Genomic DNA, 19,243 nt, shown 5'->3' with positions numbered 1-19,243 from the left:
CGTGCATGTGAAGCATACAACTTCCACAGTCATATATTAGTGAAGATATTGCCAATAATCCTAAAAATATTTGGTGCTAAATACAAAATCACTAAGTGGCTTGAATGTTGTTATTCAGTTGCACACAGACCAGTCTGGTGTGACAATAGATGACAGCAAATGGAAAGCTGAAGCCTTAAAATTTGTGTTTAAGAAATCATCCATGCAGTAGGATCCCACAGACGTACCACCATTTGATCGCTGTACAAACTCTTATATGAAACATGTAGAAATAGGCATCCCAACTATTGAAAAGCAGCTGAAAACAAAAAAGTTGCCAGGTTTGGACGGAATACCAAATCAGCATCAGCCCCGTACTCAGCCTGCATTTATTGCAAATCTTTCAATCAGCAGAAAGTCCCACGTGAATGGAGAAAAAAATGTAGGTGACTCCCACACATAAGAAGGGAAAAACAATGGACCCACAAAATTACAAACAAGTATCCTTAACATCAATTTGCTGCATAGTTCTTGAGTGTATTCTAAATTCGAATATAATAAATTTCCTTGATAGGAGAAAACTTCTAGCTTCAAACTGACAGAGATTTAGAAAGTATCACTCCTGCAGAACTCAACTTCCCTTTTCCTCACACAACATCCTGCAAACCATGGACGAAGAGCAACTGGCAGATTTCATATTTATAGATTTCTGGAAATCTTTTGACACAGTGCAATATTGCAGACAGTCAACAAAGATCCACACATATCAGATATGTTCTCAGTTATGTGAGTAGCTCAAAGACTTTTCAAGCAATTGAAACAACTATGTTGTCTTGGATGGAAAGTGTTCATCAGAGACAAAGGTATTGTCAGGTGTGCCTCACGGAAGTGTGACAGGACAGCTCTTGCTATTTATACACATAATCCATCTGACAGACAGGGTGAGCAGCAATATGCAACTATTTGCTGTGGATAGGTAACCGTCTTCTTTCAGAGACAATAGGATGACACAGAACCCCTTGGACAGAATTTCTATTTGGTGTGATGAATGGCAGCATGCTCTAAATGTGGAAAAATGTAAGTTAATATAGATGAGTAGGAAAAATAATCCCATAATATTCAAATATAGTATTAGTGGTGTGCTGCTTGACACAGCCACATCAATTAAATATAAATATCTACGTGTAACACTGAAAAGTGACATAAAATGGAATGAGTATGTAAGATCGATTGCAGGGAAAGTAAATGGTCGACTTCGGTTTATTGGGAGAGTTTTGAGAAAGTGTGGCTTATCTATAAAGGACACAGCATACACAACATTTATGTAACCCAGTCTTGAGTATTGCTTGATGTCTATAATCCCCACCATGTCAAATTAAAGGGAGACATCAAAAAAATTCAGAAACATTCTCCCACATTTGTTACCAGTAGGTTCGATCAAAATGTGAGTGTGTTGTGGAAATGGTCTGTGATGTCAACTGGTAATCATTGGATTCTTTTCATGACACACTAATGAGAATCTTTGAATGACCAGCACTAGTGACAAACTGCAGAACTATCCTACTGCCACCAACATACAAATCGCGTACGGAACACAAAGACAAGAGAAATCAGGGCTCGTAGAGAAGCTTATAGACAGTCATTTTTCCCTCACTCTGGAGTGGAACAGAAAGGGGAATGACAAGCAGTGGTACATGGTACCCTTTGCCACTTGTGCATCAGTCTGCTACAGACATGTAGAACCTATAAGAAACTTACTTTACTGATTGCCTGGTCCACTTCACTTCTTATATCATCCACAGTAAGTTTGGACATGTCATCAACATTCAAGTTCAATTTCCCTTTCAGCTGATCTGAAAATTAAAAGTACATGAACAGAATAACAAACATTGAACATATAAGTTAAGCTTACCTTTAAAATAGTTATTTCTGGAGAACATTACAGCAGGAGGAAAAGGACACACACACACACACACACACACACACAGAGAGAGAGAGGGAGAGGGAGAGGGAGAGGGAGAGGGAGAGGGAGAGGGAGGGGGAGAGGGAGAGAATTTCTAAACAACCGAAAGCCACTTTCACAATGGTCTGTCTTCTGACTCAGGAGTTTGACAGTGAAATACTCGCAATGACACCGTGCATCCCAAGATCACCTGTTCATTTGTAATGTGCAATAAATTTTACTAGACTTAGAACTTTAATTCTTGCATCTTTTCCTTTTAGTACTGAAAATACTTTTCAAACTGAAGTCATTAGAAGCAAGAAGTTCAGTAAGACAAGAAAGGGGATGCATATAAGGCTCTGTCCAAACTAAATCAATCAACTATCAATAATATCTACACTTCATTAGTTGCCTCCCAATCGACACTAAAAATTCACTCCTCCACAGACACCTGGGACAGAGTGTGTGTGTGTGTGTGTGTGTGTGTGTGTGTGTGTGAATCTACATTTCATTAGTTGCCTCCCCATTGACACCAAAAAGTCCCTCCTCCACAGACACCTGGGCCAATGTGTGTGTGTGTGTGTGTGTGTGCGTGTGTGTGTGTGTGTGTGTGTGTGTGTGTGTGTGTGTGTGTGTGTGTGTGTGTAGAACACTGTCCCAAATGTCAGCAATGTTTGCAGTTTTTATGTGCTTGTTGACTACTTGACATCAAGTATAAAGTGAGCAGTAACCTTCACTTCTTATACTTTTTATATTTCACAAATGACTTTACAGTATCACATTCACATTCCATTAATTAAATGGCACAGTAATTAACAACAGAAAGAAAACTGTAAGAGTTTTAGAAGGCTTTTGAATGTTCTCACAGTTCAAGCCATGAATCAGAAACACAGATAGTTTTTAAATAAAAACTTTTATTCTAGTTTTTCATTGCTGTTTCCCAGGAACTTTGTTCTGAAAGATACATAGATAATTAATAATAAAGATAATGACACTCTGAAAGTAATGCTAAATGAGCTGTAAGCTATTCCAAGTATGAAGATAGGAAAGCCACAACAAATGAGTAAAACTGGAGTGAAAATAATACAAAAAGAACTTGCAAAACTATTTACAGTATGTCTGCAAAGAAAGGCAAATCCCCAAAACTGGAAAACTGCTGTAATCTTTCTTCTTAACAAGAAAGGAGACACACAACCCCCATATAACTACAGAACTTGTCTCTTAATGTACAAGTTATTCATTAAAGCTATAACCAACCACACAGGAAAGAAACTATAAATTTTGCTAAGTAAAGGAAAAAGCTGGCTTCAGAAGTGAACACAGCACAATGGATGATTTGCAAATTGTGAACAAAATTACAGAACGGAGCAATGGAGTATGAGCTACCATCCTGCCTGCAGTTCATAGATCTTGAGAAAGTTTTTGATTCAATTTCAACAAAATTTGTTCTCAAAACGCTTAAGAAAAAAGCACTGATTCAACCAGTGTTAGCATTCTGAAGAATATGTATGTAAATGTCTCAGCTTCTACTATACTTCATCAGGATAATGAGAAAATTCAAACTGAAAGATGATTAAAGGGAAGGAGCTTCCATATTACTGAAACTGTTCTTGACAGCCCATGAGGAAGTTTTCAGATCCCTGAACTGGGAAAAGTAATTAACATTATTCATACAACATATCTGTATTACCTCCGTTTTGCTGATATAGTACGGTTTGCTTCAAGTGCAGATACACTTCATCAACAAATGGAAAAATATAACTGAGCAATTTTGAAGGCAGAACTGAAAAACAATTGTAATAACAGTGACATAACTTTGAGGACATGACTTAAGATAACATATAATCAATACACCAAAAGGAAATTCGTACAAATTGTATATGGGCCAAGGAAGTTCATTGCAGGCTTCTAAGAGAGAATTTTGTACCATTTATAGCATGTGAAGCAAATGTGTTGAACTGTGTATTTGTCATCCTGCACAGTGAATAGCAAAATGATGATAATGGGTTAACAGCATTGTACATGCACAGTCCCCTTAATTTGGGAAGTCACAAAAAATTTAAATCTCCTCAGCCAGTTTGGAATTTGAAAATCATCCCTCCCAGGTGTGATTATAGTGTCTTAACAATCATACTACCTCACAAAGTTTCTCCTTATATTACAAAAATATAAAGAAATATGAACAAATGCTGTTTCACTGAAGGGCACACCTTTCCAAAACCAGCAAGACAACAGAATCAGGAAGATAGCACAAAAAATTGTTGTATCAGATGATAAATGCAACTGGAAGACACTGAATTAACATCATAGCAAAAGGTTGAAACCTAATGACAGTCATCAAACTGAATCAGCATCTTTGATTTTAAATTCTATGTAACTCAAACTCTGTTTCAATATCGAAACAAATAGATCGTTTTACTCTGATTACAGAATTAAAAACACATTTGCTAATTCAACTAATAAGCACTTTATTTAAGTAGTTAATTTAACAGTCTGCTGACAGCACATGATGTAACATTAATTCAAATAAAAGTTCACATTATCAAGATTGCTCTCTCCATGTGTGTAGTGAATTACATGAAAAAATATTTGTGAAATAATACTTAATACAGTAGTTTGAATACTTGCCAATGATAATTTTCTGCCGTTCCATAAGCACACTTTGTGGTAAACCTGCTTCTCCTGTTTCATATGCATATTTTTCCAAATCTTCCAACTGTGTTTTCAACTGTGAAATGAGTTCCTTTTGTTTTTCTCTCTGTCGGCGCATTTTTTCCTCAAAATCATCACTACTCTGGAAGGGAAACGAATAACATAAAACTGAATATATTTAAACGGGCTGGACATAAACATAATGAACACGAACTGGTTGATCTTACTGCTTAGCTGAAATGTAGTGATGGAAGACTAATTATACTGAAGCAAAACAAACGAAAGGCACCAATTTTCTCCATCACCATCATAACTTATAAGTTCAGAAAGGTACATGCCAGCCAATGGAGACTTACTGTCCTGCCAATACAACAAAACAACTGAAATACAATAACATTTGTGGGACTCAAATCAACTTTATACTGCTGACAGCACATGATGTAACATTAACTCAAGAAAGACCTAAGTCGCAACAAGGCCCCGGGAGTAGACAACATTCCATTACAACTACTGATAGCCTTGGGAGAGCCAGCCATGACAATACTCTACCATTTGGTGAGCAAGATGTATAAGACAGGTGAAATACCCTCAAGACTTCAAGAAGAATTTAATAATTCCAATCCCAAAGAAAGCAGGTGTTGACAGTGTGAAAATTACTAAACTATCAGTTTAATAAGTCATGGCTGCAAAATACAAGCACGAATTCTTTACAGGCAAATGAAGAAACTGGTAGAAGTTGACCTAGGGGAAGATAAGTTTGGATTCCATAGAAATGTTGGAACATGTGAGGCAGCACTGACCCTAGGATTTATGCCAGAAGATAGATTAAGGAAAGGCAAACCTATGTTTCTAGCACTTGTAGACAGAGAAAGCTTTTGACAATGCTGACTGGAATAATCTCTTTCAAATTCTGAAGGTGGTAGGGGTCAAATACAGGGAGCAAAAGGCTATTTACAATTTGTACAGAAACCAAATGGAAGTTATAAGAGTCAAGGGGCCTGAAAGGGAAGCAGTGGTTGGGAAGGGAGTGGTACAGGGTTGTAGCCTATCCCTGATGTTATTCAATCTATATATTGAGCAAGCAGTAAAGGAAAAAAATGAATTTAAAACCCATGGAGAAGAAATAAGAACTCTGAGGTTTGCCAATGACATTGTAATTCTGTCAGAGACAGCAAAGGACCTGGAAGAGTAGTTGAACGGAATGGACAGTGCCTTGAAAGGGGGTATAAGATGAACATCAACAAAAGCAAAATGAGCATAATGGAATGTAATCAATTTAAATCAGGTGATGCTGAGGGAATTAGATCAGGAAATGAGAAAGTAGTAGATGACTTATACTATCTGAGAAGCAAGATAACTGATGATTGTCAAAGTAGAGAGGATATAAAAAGTAGACTGGCAATGGCAAGGAAAGTGTTTCTGAAGAAGAGAAACTTGTTAATGTCGAGTAGAGATTTAAGTGTCCAGAAGCCTTTTCTGAAAGTATTTGTATGGAATGTAGCCATGTATGGAGGTGAGACATGGATGATAAATAGTTCAGACAAGAAGAGAATAGAAGCTTCTGAAATGTGGTGCTACAGAAGAATGCTGAAGATTAGATGGAGAGATCACATAACTAATGAGGAAGTACTGAACAGAATTGGGGAGAAGAGGAATTTGTGGCAGAACTTCATTAGAAGAAGGGATCAGTTACTAGGACATGTTCTGAGGCATCAAGGGATCATCAATTTAGTATTGGAGGACAGTGTGGAGGGTAAAAATCGTAGAGGGAGACCAAGAGATGGATATACTAAGCAGATTCAGAAGGATGTAGGTTGCAGTAAGTACTTGGAGGTGAAGAAGCTTGCCCAGGCTGGAGTAGCATAGAAAATTGCATCAAACCAGTCTCTGGACTGAAGACCACCACAACAACACTGCAGATTACATGTACAATGATACACATGTGATTAAAACTATAGAACTGTGTACAATTTCTGACTATGAGAAGTCAGTGTGGTATAATGTATCACATGTTACCACTGGAGCCTCTAAATGTCATGTCATGGCATGGCATGGGACCCAAAAAGACCTGGATATGTTCCTCAGCAATCCCCTAATATGCAGTTGTTCACAAATCCACAAAACATTATTTGGGGTTTCTGGAAGATTGTAAAAATGCATGTTACCAACAAACCATATCCCAGAAAATTCTGATAGGCAGGCAAAAATGTAAGTAAGCAAATTAGGTGTATCCAATATCCTTCAAAGTAAACAAACACAAAAACAGATTTATCAGTACAAAGCTTAAAAAACAGACATTCCATATGCTGTTCCAGCTTCTGAGTTACCGTCTGTAACTGACGTGTGGTGGCTGTTTGGTTGAAAGAGGAACTGAAATCAAATTCACTAATAAGGAGAACTAAGACTGACTTGTTATTGTAGATGCTATACTGTTAATTGCAATGACAACGACAGTCACATTTAGATAGGCATCATATGTGACATCATTTCTTGTTCAAATTAGTCAGTGAACACCCACCCTTAGATTTAGTGATAAAAACCACCCTTTTGGATAAAACTTAAAACTAGATCAGCCATTGCTAAATGTCCATCTCAGGACAGCTAAATTTGGACAGTCCAACAAGATGTGGACCACTGTCAAGTGTGAACCACAGCAACACTCAGGTGGTTCTTGCGATGTAGGTGACGACTTGAGCCAGCCAAGTATGACCAATGCAGAGCCAAGCAATGACAATGGACTCCTTGCGAGGGCCTCACATGGAGGATCACCATACATTCATTGTCTCCTTTAGCATACATAATTTATTCAGTGAAGTCAGGGAGTGCTATTCTGTATTCCAGAGTCTAAAAACCTTGCGGTGGAATACCGATCGAAGATCAGATTCCGGTATGCCAATGTCCAGACTCGGTTTATGAGTAGCCTCTTTAGCTAGCGTGTCGGCAAGTTCATTTCGTGGGATTCCAATATGACCCTAGGTCCATACGAAGGCTACTGACCATCCACATTATTCGAGGATGTAAACTGACTCGTGGATGGCCTTTACCAATGGATGGAAAGTATAGCGCTGGTCGAGAGCTTTTAGGGTGCTCAAGGAGTCGATACAAATGAGGAAGGACTCCCCGGTGCAAGAACGGATATGCCCAAGAGCACGAGAGATGGCTACCAGCTTTGCAGGGAAACCACTGCAGCCATCTGGCAAGGAGCACTGTTCAGTATGTCCTGCATGGGCATAAACAAATCCACAGTGACTATCAACCATTGAGCAATCTGTATAAACTAGCTCTGAACCCCAGGACATGTCAAGAATAGAGAGAAACAAATGGCGGAGGGCCACAAGGTAAACTGAGTCTTTTGGGACTTGTAAGAGGTCTTGATGAAGCTGTGGTCGAGGTATACACCATGGAGGCATACGTGAGTGGACCAAGAGGAGAGGAGGTAGAGGGAAAGACTAGAGTTCAGTGAGAAGGGACTGGACACAGACTGCAATTGTAATCCTGGATCCGAGCCGCCATTGCGGGAGATGTATCACCATGTTAGGGAAAAGGAGAAAATAATTTGGATGTTTAAGCAAACTGCGTATGTGCATGGTATAATTTGCAAGCAGTTGTTGCCGCATGATCTGCAATGGAGGAACCCCAGGTTCCATGAGTAGGCTGTTCACATGGCTCGTTCGGAAAGCTCCTGTCCCAAGTCTAACTCCACCGTGGTGTATAGGGTTCAGCATCCATAGTTCTGAGGACAATGCTGTACCATATACCAGGATCCCATAGTCATGATGGGACTGTACAGCTGCAACAGTTTAGGGTGATCTGCCCCCAGTTGGTGTGACTCAGGCACAGAAAAATGTTAAGGTACTGCCAGCACTTTTGCTTAAGCTGACAAAGATGGAGAAGCCAAGTTAAGTGATAAGAGTCCACTATATTAAGGAGATGGTCATCAAGATAAAGTTGTGGGTGCAGGTAAAATGTATGATGGCGACAGATGTGCATGACACAACTCTTGGTGGCTGAAAAGTGAAAGGCATGGGTGAGTGCCCATGACTGCACCTTTCATATGGTTCCTTGCAGTCGACGTTCAGCCATACCAAGAGTAGATGAACAAAAGGAAATACACAAGTCATCAGTATATAAGAAGTGTGATACTGATGGCCTCACAGATTCTGCGAGACCATTAATGGCCAGTAAAAAGAGAAGACACTTAGTACAGAACCCTATGGGACCCCATTCTCTTGGCTATGGGGAGAATTGTGTGGAACACTGACTCAGACTCCGAAGGTGTGGAGCGACAAAAAGTTCTGTATAAGAATCAGGGGTGGGCCTGGGAGACCCCAATTGTGCAATGTAGCGAGGATGTGGTGTCGCCAAGTGATGTTATCAGCTTTTGTCAGGACAAAAACGACAGCAATATGGGGATCATGGCAGGAAAAGGCAGTTAGGATGGCACACTCCAGGTATACCAAGCTGTCAGTGATGGAGTGATCTTGGCAAAAACTGCGCTGGGACAGAGCCAGAAGGTCTCGAGACTCAAGGAGCCAACAAAACTGCTAGCTCACCATATGTTTGAGCAGCTTGCACAGAACGTAGGTAAGGCTAATAGGATGATAGCTATCCATATCTAGTGGGTTATTACCAGGTTTTAGCCCTGTAACGATGATGGTTTCTCACCCCTACAATGAGATTTCCCCATCGCTCCAGTTGCAGTGGAAGACAGCAAGGAGATGGTGCTAGAAATCTGCTGACAGATGCTTAATCATTTGGTGATGGATGTAGTCTGGCCCAGGGTTTCAAATGATTCAAATGGTTCTAAGCACAATGGGACTTAACATCTGAGCTCATCAGTCCCCTAGAACTCAGAGCTACTTAAACCTAACTAACCTAAGGACACCACACACATCCATACCGGAGGCAGGATTCGAACCTGCGACCGTAGCAGCAGCGCGGTTCCGGACTGAAGCGCCTAGAACCGCTCAGCCACAACGGCTGGCTGGTTTAGGGATTGTATCACGACAATCTTCAAGGGCACTGAGAAATTCCCACTCACTGAATGCAGCATTATATCTTTCAGTCTGGGGTGTAGTGAAAGATAAGTGTTGTTGTTCCACTCGCTGTTTAGGGTACAAAAGACAGATTGGTAATCCTCAGACGCAGACGTTCGAGCACAGTGCTCAGCAAAATGCTCTGTAATTGCATCTGGGTCAGTACACACAGCTCCATCTGTGGAAATCCACATATACTTGCAGGGGACTGATATCTGTAAAGGAGTCTGAGCTTCATACAAGCTGGGGAAGCAGATGTTTGTGTTCCAATGGTGGAACGTATCGTTCCCAGCACTGCTGCTTCCATCTTTTGACTAGCTGACAGACCTGGGCCCAGAGATATTTTAAGGCAATGAGGTTCTCCACTGATGGGTGCCACTTATTAAATTGTAGGGCCTGTCTACAATCCCTAATGGCCACTGCAATTTCCTGTCACCAACACGGCATTGTCTTCTGCTGGGACAATTTGAGGAACAAGGGATTGCTGATTCAGCTGCAGAAACAATGGTTGTAGTAACATTCTGGATTACCACATCAATGTCAACAAGCAATGGAGACTCAACGCTGGTGGCAGAGATGAAAGTGTCCGAGTCAGCCGCGGTAAGATCACATCTGGACAAGCGTCGAGGTGAGTGATGCCGGAGGACAGGAAGAGCGGGAAATGGTCACTACCACACAAGTTGCCATGAGCTCTCCAATGGGTAGACAGAAGAAGACAACAACTACTGCAAACTGTGAGTTCAATGGCCGAATATATGCCATGTGGTAAGCTGAAATGAGTGGTAGCACCTGTATTTAGGAAGCAAGAACAAGTTGTACATTCTCGACATCTTTATCACTGCCAGTAACATTGGTCCCACCCCACATAGTGTTATGGGTGGTGAAATCACCCAAAAGTAGAAACGATGGGGGGAGTTGAGAAATTAGTCCAATGAATACATTTTGTGGTACTTCACCATCTGGAGGAAGGTAGATGTTGCAGCTGGTAATTTCCTGTGTTGTCTTCACACAGCTTCTTAAAGATGTTTGAAGGGGCACAGGCTCACTATATACAGAGATATGGACATATATACATACTCCACCTGACATCCTGTTACAGTCATTACAATTTTTGTAATACCCTGATAGCCACAAAGGGTGGGTGTCTGCATTGCTGGAAACCAGGTTTCCTGAAGGGCAACACAAAGAGCAGATGTAATGCTTAAGAGTTGTCGTAGCTCAGCCAGGTGGGGAAAAAACTGCCGCAATTCCAATGGAGGATGATGCTTTCAGCAGTTGGGGAGGGCACAAAGGGACCAAGGAGGCAGTTTAACACTCAGGGTCAGCTGTGGCCACTGGTTGAGTGCTTCCATCTATGACCATCGCTGCTGAGGCATTGGAGATCTACATCCTCGGGAAAGCTAACATCTCCACCTCATCCTCAGATGCAGAACTGGTAGGGAATGGTGGTGCGAGAGCCACCGGAGTTTCTTGTTTCTTTCCAGACTTCTTCTTTATCTGTTTGCTCTCTCATTCTCCTTAGGAACCAGCTGGGAGGGCCTCTCTGAAGTAGCTTCTGGTACAGAAGAAGAGCGTGAAGGCCTTCAACCAGCAGCTTGTGGCTGTTTCAGTCACTGGCTGGTGTCCACCTTTACACGGGTGGAACCCTTGGAAGGCAGAGTCCCGACAGACCCCCTCTGTGCGAGAAGAGCCAGAGGAGGCTGTCACTTCTCCGGCTGGGAGGGGGGGGGACTGATTTCCCTGAAGTTTGAGGAGTGTAGCTCCCAAAGTAGAAGCTTTGGGAACAACAGAAGAAGCAGTGCCCCCAACCACCATGCAGGGGAGGGGGAGGGGGGGGGGGATGCAGTGTCTGGCAGACCTGAGAGCCCACTGTACGAGGCAGAGACTAGGGGACTACCATCACCAGGGAGGGCGATGTCGTTGCAGCTGCAGCATAACAAGATGTCAAGTGAATGGGGTACAACTGGTAAATTTCTTTTTAGCCTCCTGGTAAATCAGCCTGTCCAGGGTCTTGTACTCCATAATTTTCCTCTCCTTTTTGAGAACCACAAAATCTAGCAAGCAAGGTGAGTGGTGCTCTCCACAGTTGACACAGGTGGGAGGAGGGGCAGATGGAGTTTTCAGACACAGTGGATGTCTGCAATCTCTACATGTGACGCTGTAATTGCACCACGAAAACATGTACCCAAATTTCCAGCACTTAAACCACTGCACAGGAGGAGGGACATATGGTTTTAAATCACATCAGTATACGATCACCTTGACCTTTTCAGGACAAGATGAAAGCACTGGTAGCAACCCTACTATCTTTAGGCCTCTATAGACATGCCAGACAACGTGAACACGACATCGTTCTAAATTGGCATGTAGCTCATCATCGGACTGCAACAAGAGGTCTCAATGAAAGATAATGCCCTGGACCATGTTGAGGCTTTTATGAGGAGTGATCGAAATGTGAATATCACCCAGCTTGTCACAGACGAGCAATGTCGTGACTGGGCTGGGGATGCTGTCTGAATCAGGGCTGACCCATTTCGCATTTTGGATAGTGCTGCCACTTCCCCAAACTTATCCTTCAGGTTTTCAACAAAAAGGAGGGACTTTGCAGCCAGAAAGGAGTCCCCATCTGTTCTGCTCCACACTAAGTATCAAGGTGAATACGGCTCTCTTTTTTCCGTAGCCCTACATTCCTCCCATGGTGTAGCTACGGAGGGAAACAATTTGGGGTCATACTTCTCAGCACTGAAGTTGAGCCTTCCCTTCTTACAGACTGCTGGGGCCACTCTGCCACCAGCGAAAGATGACTGGATCCACTTCATTGTGGGTCATCTGCCCTGATGCCACCCACTCCGATCAGAGGCTTTCCCCATTGGTGCCACACAGCCACCGCAGAGGTCACTTGGCGCGATGATCAGTGCCAGGAGTCCTGATGCTCCAAGAAGACAGGTATCTACTCCTTGGTATACATGGCAAGTTTGCAGCTCAGGCATCAGCAGTGCGATCCCTCTGTTGTCAGGGCGCTACAACCAAGAGGGTCCATGACAAACCCTCCACAACGGACTGGCTACTGCACTGGATAGCAGGTGTGAAAAGATCCATCATTATCATGGGTGCAGAAGAGGACAGTGGACAATGGATGTAGATGAATCACCCTGTAAGGTGTCCTCACCGAAATAGGTGGATTACGGGTGAAGTTGCAGAACCACGACAATAATAGGTGCAGAAGGTCTCGGCACATGATGGATAATGACACATCATGTGAGGTGTCCTTCCCCAAATGGCCCACACTTCTGTAGAATTTTGAAAGGTGTAGGTCAAAGCATAGAAGGGGACCATAACTTAAGAGGCTGAGAAGTAGGAGACTCCTTGTAGCTGCCTCTTACGACAGGCATGAATACCTCGGGTCTATTCTAGTCCCAGAACCCACAGGGAGAGTTATCTAATGAGTTAAAGACATTCTCACTGTATGTGTAAATAGCCTTCTCTATATTGGAATGCTTAAGGGACTGAAACTGTGACTTGGATAATATATTATTTGCACTCAGATGCTTACGAAAATTCTTGAACACAACCTTTTCTATTTTTTTTTGAAAAAGGCAGCAAAAATGAAACTGGTCGATAATTTGATGGTATCTCTTTATCCCCTTCTTGTAAAGAGGCTTAACTTCAGCATATTTTAGCCTGTGTGGAAATATTCTGCTGATAAGAGATTGATAACATATATAACTTTAGATAGAACTCACCTTGCATAAGCATTATTTGATTAACTTTGTTGATATGTTATCATAACCACTAGAATACTTTGATTTTAAGGATTTTATGATGGCTGCTACTTCTTGGGGAGATGTGAGTGTCATTTCCACCTTACCGACACTACTTGTAAGCACTGGTCTCAGATACTCCATTGCACTGTTTACTGAATCTGATCACCCCAAGCTATCATTTACAGACACAAAATACTTGTTTAAGAGGTTTGCAACACTACATGTACTTGTTACCAATGTCTCATTTATTTTTAGAGCTATCTGTTCCTCATCCTTTTTGGTCCCACCTGTCTCTGTCTTCACTATATCACACACAGTTTATATTTTGCTGCCAGGTGTAACTATCTTTTTCTCATAATAAAGCTGCTTAGATTTCTGGATTACTTGTTTCAATATTTTGCAGTATTGTTTGTAATGCATTACAATGCTAACATCAGAGCTGTTCCTAGATAGTAGATGCAGTCTCCTTTTTGTCCCACATGATATCTTTATTCTTTGTGTAATTCATGGTTTATTTTTAGACTTCTGTTTGATTTGAGTTTCCTTTAGTGGAAAACAATTTTCAAAAGAGGAATTAACTTTATTAATGAATTCTTTGTATTTTCATTTGAGTCAGAAGTATTGTAAACATCTAACCAGTTCATGTCTTTGAGAAATCTTCTAAAATTCTGAAGTTTTGATTGATTTATTACCCTCCTGCACTCATATTTAATATATTTTTTATCCTGACGAGTTTCAACATTTAACACAAATAATCATCTTACATGAACCTAACTTGCATTTCAAAATGATCAAAATGTTACAACAGCTGTCACAGAATATTTGGGCAAAGTCAATAGCTATCTAGATGATGGGAACAATGCTGTGGGCATATTTTTAGATCTCACAAAGTCATTTGATCTGATCAACCATGCATTTCTCTTCCAGAAACTGAAGACAGGTGTCACTTCTGCCGCTGCCTACATACCTAAAAAATCATAAACAATGCGCAAATATAAATTATCAAAAATAAGTGAGAAAATACAATGTTGAGTCTATGATGAACAGTAAAGGAGGTTATTCTGCAGGCGTCAGTACTGGGACAATTTCTTTTTCTCATGTCTGCAAATGATATGATACAATCTTCTATTTCCCATATAATTACTTATGCTGATGACATTTCTCTGCTGCTTTATGGTAGTAACAATGATACGGAGAACACATTTTTCAACACATACCACATCAGAAGTGACTAAATACAGAGTGTACATAAATTCCAGGAACACTTTCAGTTATTTATTGCACAAGAACCAAACACTGTACACATATCACACATACGTCAGTTTGAAGAGAAACTCTGAAAGTTTTTTTTTTTTTTTTTTTTTTTCATGTATACTGCCACAGTGTAGTCTCGTAATTTGCCGATAGTCAGCACTACTCACTAGTCACAAACATGGCGAGTTCAGGTGCAGAGTGAGTTTTCTGTGTGCTGGAGTTCAACAAGTGTGGTACAGCTGTTCAATGGATGTTTAGAACCAAGTATGGTAAGAAGCCACCAACAAGGAAGGCCATTTACCACTGGCACAACAAATTCGTTATGATGGGTTGCTTGTGCCCGGCAAAGGGAAGCGGACATCCCAGTCTGAGTGAAGTGAATGTGGTGTGTGTACGAGAGACGTTCATAAGGAGTCTAAAGAAATTGGTGCGTCATGCATGTTTGTAAAAAAACTTTCAGAGTTTCTCTTCACAATGCAATATGTATGACATCTGTACAATGTTTAGTTCTTGTGCAATAAATAATTGAAAGTGTTCCCAGACTTTATATACACCCTGTATTTTAGTCACTATGATGTGAAAGTCAATATCACAAAATCAAGTGTTCAAAGCAAGTAATTCTTGCCACAGATACTTAGGAAATATTTGTGGAGTTTCATACACTAACAGTGAAGACTAAACCCCTTATTCTGCACTTGGACAAAAATGTTCAATGGGAAAAACCATGTAAACTGTGTGTGTAGGAAAATAAGTAGCGCATAAATCTTGCTTAGCAAGATGTCCAAAAATAGCACCTAATAAAATGTTATACAGTATGGGGTAATTTACTAAATTATAAATTACAAAATAGATATTTGAGGCTGTGCTGCTAATGCGTACCTGAATAGAATGCTTGACTACGAAAAACATAGATATTGCATACAGAAAAATTAAAGAGGCCTTCGGACAGAAAAGAAGTGCAAGGAAGAATATTACGACCTCAGATGGCAAGCCCATACTAAGCAATGAATAGATGACTCAAGGATGGAAGGAATATGTAGAAGCTTTGTACACTCCTGGAAATCGAAATAAGAACACCGTGAATTCATTGTCCCAGGAAGGGGAAACTTTATTGACACATTCCTGGGGTCAGATACATCACATGATCACACTGACAGAACCACAGGCACATAGACACAGGCAACAGAGCATGCACAATGTCGGCACTAGTACAGTGTATATCCACCTTTCGCAGCAATGCAGGCCGCTATTGTCCCATGGAGACGATCGTAGAGATGCTGGATGTAGTCCTGTGGAACGGCTTGCCATGCCATTTCCACCTGGCGCCTCAGTTGGACCAGCGTTCGTGCTGGACGTGCAGACCGCGTGAGACGACGCTTCATCCAGTCCCAAACATGCTCAATGGGGGACAGATCCGGAGATCTTGCTGGCCAGGGTAGTTGACTTACACCTTCTAGAGCACGTTGGGTGGCACGGGATACATGCGGACGTGCATTGTCCTGTTGGAACAGCAAGTTCCCTTGCCGGTCTAGGAATGGTAGAACGATGGGTTCGATGACGGTTTGGATGTACCGTGCACTATTCAGTGTCCCCTCGACGATCACCAGTGGTGTACGGCCAGTGTAGGAGATCGCTCCCCACACCATGATGCCGGGTGTTGGCCCTGTGTGCCTCGGTCGTATGCAGTCCTGATTGTGGCGCTCACCTGCACGGCGCCAAACACGCATACGACCATCATTGGCACCAAGGCAGAAGCGACTCTTATCGCTGAAGACAACACGTCTCCATTCGTCCCTCCATTCACGCCTGTCGCGACACCACTGGAGGCGGGCTGCACGATGTTGGGGCGTGAGCGGAAGACGGCCTAACGGTGTGCGGGACCGTAGCCCAGCTTCATGGAGACGGTTGCGAATGGTCCTCGCCGATACCCCAGGAGCAACAGTGTCCCTAATTTGCTGGGAAGTGGCGGTGCGGTCCCCTACGGCACTGCGTAGGATCCTACGGTCTTGGCGTGCATCCGTGCATCACTGTGGTCCGGTCCCAGGTCGACGGGCACGTGCACCTTCCGCCGACCACTGGCGACAACATCGATGTACTGTGGAGACCTCACGCCCCACGTGTTGAGCAATTCGGCGGTACGTCCACCCGGCCTCCCGCATGCCCACTATATGCCCTCGCTCAAAGTCCGTCAACTGCACATACGGTTCACGTCCACGCTGTCACGGCATGCTACCAGTGTTAAAGACTGCGATGGAGCTCCGTATGCCACGGCAAACTGGCTGACACTGACGGCAACAGTGCACAAATCCTGCGCAGCTAGTGCCATTCGACGGCCAACACCGCGGTTCCTGGTGTGTCCGCTGTGCCGTGCGTGTGATCATTGCTTGTACTGCTTGTACAGCCCTCTCGCAGTGTCCGGAGCAAGTATGGTGGGTTTGACACACCGGTGTCAATATGTTCTTTTTTCCATTTCCAGGAGTGTATAATGGTGACAAACATTATAGAAAGAGAAGAGCAAGTAGATGAAGAGGGGGATATGATATTGCGAGAAGAATTCAACAGAGTACTAAAATACCTCATCTACAACTACATGAATACTCTACAAATTACACTTCAGTGCCTGGCAGAGGGTTCATCAACCCACCTTCACAATAATTCTCCATTATTCCAACCTCAAACAGTGCGCGGAAAAACTAACATCTATATCTTTCCATGCAAGCTCTGATTTCCCTATGTAGGTCAGCGTCAACAAAGCCCCTGAAGTAGATTACATTCCCTTGGAATTACTGAGATCCTTGAGAGAGCCAGCAATTACAACTATTCTATCTGGTATGCAAAGTATATGAAGCTGGGCAAGTGGTAAAGGAACTACAGGGGAACTTTGGTAATTGGATTAAGGTTCAGAGTGATGAAATAAAATCTCTGAGCTTTGTCGACAACATTGTAATCCTGTCAGGTGGCAAAGGACTTGGAAGAGAGGTTGAACAGAAAGGCAAGTGTTTTGAAAAGGGGTTATAGGATGAACAGCAACAAAAATTAAACAATGGCAATGGAGTGTAGTCAAATTAAATCAGGTGAACCTGACAGATTAGTAAATGCAAAACTAAGGATGATCAATCCTTAATTCAACCACCTGGCAGGGATTTTTTGTCTCTGGCAGCCAGCCAGCAGCGACATTGGCAAGAAGTATATTTTCACTCCATTGCGCGGCCTTCCTTTGTGTAGAAATCTTGTGCAGGTGAAGTGTGTGTCAGGTGAGGCAATACAGTGTACAGAGTGAAAGTGTTTCAAGCAAAATGGCAAAACACAAGTATTCAATTTGCCAAAGAGTATTCACTTATGATTCATATATGAATCCCTGTAGGGAGATTATTTGAAGAGGAATTTCCTAATATTCAAGTCCCTAAACAGCTTATGATTCATTGATTGATACATAAATTTTGTGAAATGGGAAGTGTTCTTGACAGGAAATGTACATGACTACATGCAATACTCACACAAATAACTCTGGACGACATTGGGCATGCTTTCGAAAAGTCTCCTAGAAAATCAGTTTGATGTCTTTTTCAGCAAATGAGAATTTCGTATGGTTCTGTTCAAGCAGCTGAAAAGTTACTGAAGTTACAATCCTATAAAATAACTGCAGTGCAATAACTTAAATCACTTGACCCTGCAAAAAGTTTGTGGTTTTGTGAATAGATTTTGATTAGGGTGCATGACAAAGAAATTGATCCCCACCTAACTTTCTTTTCGGACAAATCATGGTTCCACCTGAGTGGATATGTTTCAAAAAAATAACCCTCTTTGGATTTCTGAAAAGCCTAACGTAATACATGAAGCACCCCCAGATTGTGGTGCACTATTAGTGGTAAGAGAATAATAGGGTCTATTTTTTTTTCAGCAAACAATAAACAGTGAGATATATGTGGAAAACATTTTGAAGCCTTTTTTTGCCCAATTAACTGAGAGAGAATATGCTTTCATGACCTTTCAGAAGGACTCTGCAACAGCACATACAACCAACTTCTCAATACAGGAAATTCATGATGTGTTTCAAGATGGAAATATCACTAACAACATTGTCTCCTTGTTCCCTGATTTAGCCCCCTGCAATTTTAACCTGGGGGGGGGGGGGGGGGGGAGGTTATTTAAAGTCAAATTCACTCATTTTAGATGAGCTTAAAACTAACATTCGCAAAGAAATTGCTGCCACTTCTCATGCAGAACTGAAGAGTATAACGAACACTTTCCTAAGCAAGTGTAAGAAATGCTTGAATGATGAAGGAAAGCAGTTTCAGTATCTCGTTGCTTAATATAAGTGAGTAATTTACTTTTCTTTTTAAGTGTTTATGTTATTTATGTTAGAAATAACTTACGCAATTAACCATATTATATTTACTGCGGACCTGCTGTCACCTGCATCATGGGCCCAGCAGCTGGCCACACTGGCTAGCCGCATGCCACAAAGGCGGTTGCGTTAATGATTGATCACCCTGTATAGGCAGTTGATGAGTTTTGCCACTGGGCAGCAATGTAACTGGCTATGGCCTAAGTAAGAAGATATAAAATGCAGACTGCCAATAGAAAAGCATTTCTGAAAAAGAGGAATGTGTTAA

At 41.9% G+C, this 19,243-nt stretch overlaps 1 protein-coding gene across 1 annotated transcript in view; it reads right to left on the bottom strand.

The window, feature by feature from the left end:
* Positions 1–19,243, bottom strand: part of LOC124721735 (RUN domain-containing protein 1-like) — a 182,325-nt gene that overhangs the window by 126,622 nt on the left and 36,460 nt on the right. The window contains exons 4-5 of the mRNA XM_047246836.1: positions 4,550–4,715; positions 1,738–1,832 (exon numbers count right to left, since the gene is read on the bottom strand). Coding sequence (XP_047102792.1) covers positions 1,738–1,832; positions 4,550–4,715 — 261 coding nt within the window. The remainder of the gene's footprint in view (positions 1–1,737; positions 1,833–4,549; positions 4,716–19,243) is intronic.

Source organism: Schistocerca piceifrons, chromosome X (assembly GCF_021461385.2).
Source record: "Schistocerca piceifrons isolate TAMUIC-IGC-003096 chromosome X, iqSchPice1.1, whole genome shotgun sequence".
Taxonomy (NCBI): domain Eukaryota; kingdom Metazoa; phylum Arthropoda; class Insecta; order Orthoptera; family Acrididae; genus Schistocerca; species Schistocerca piceifrons.
The sequence above is the reverse complement of the archived record's forward strand: the minus strand, read 5'-3'. Positions and strand labels throughout refer to the sequence as shown.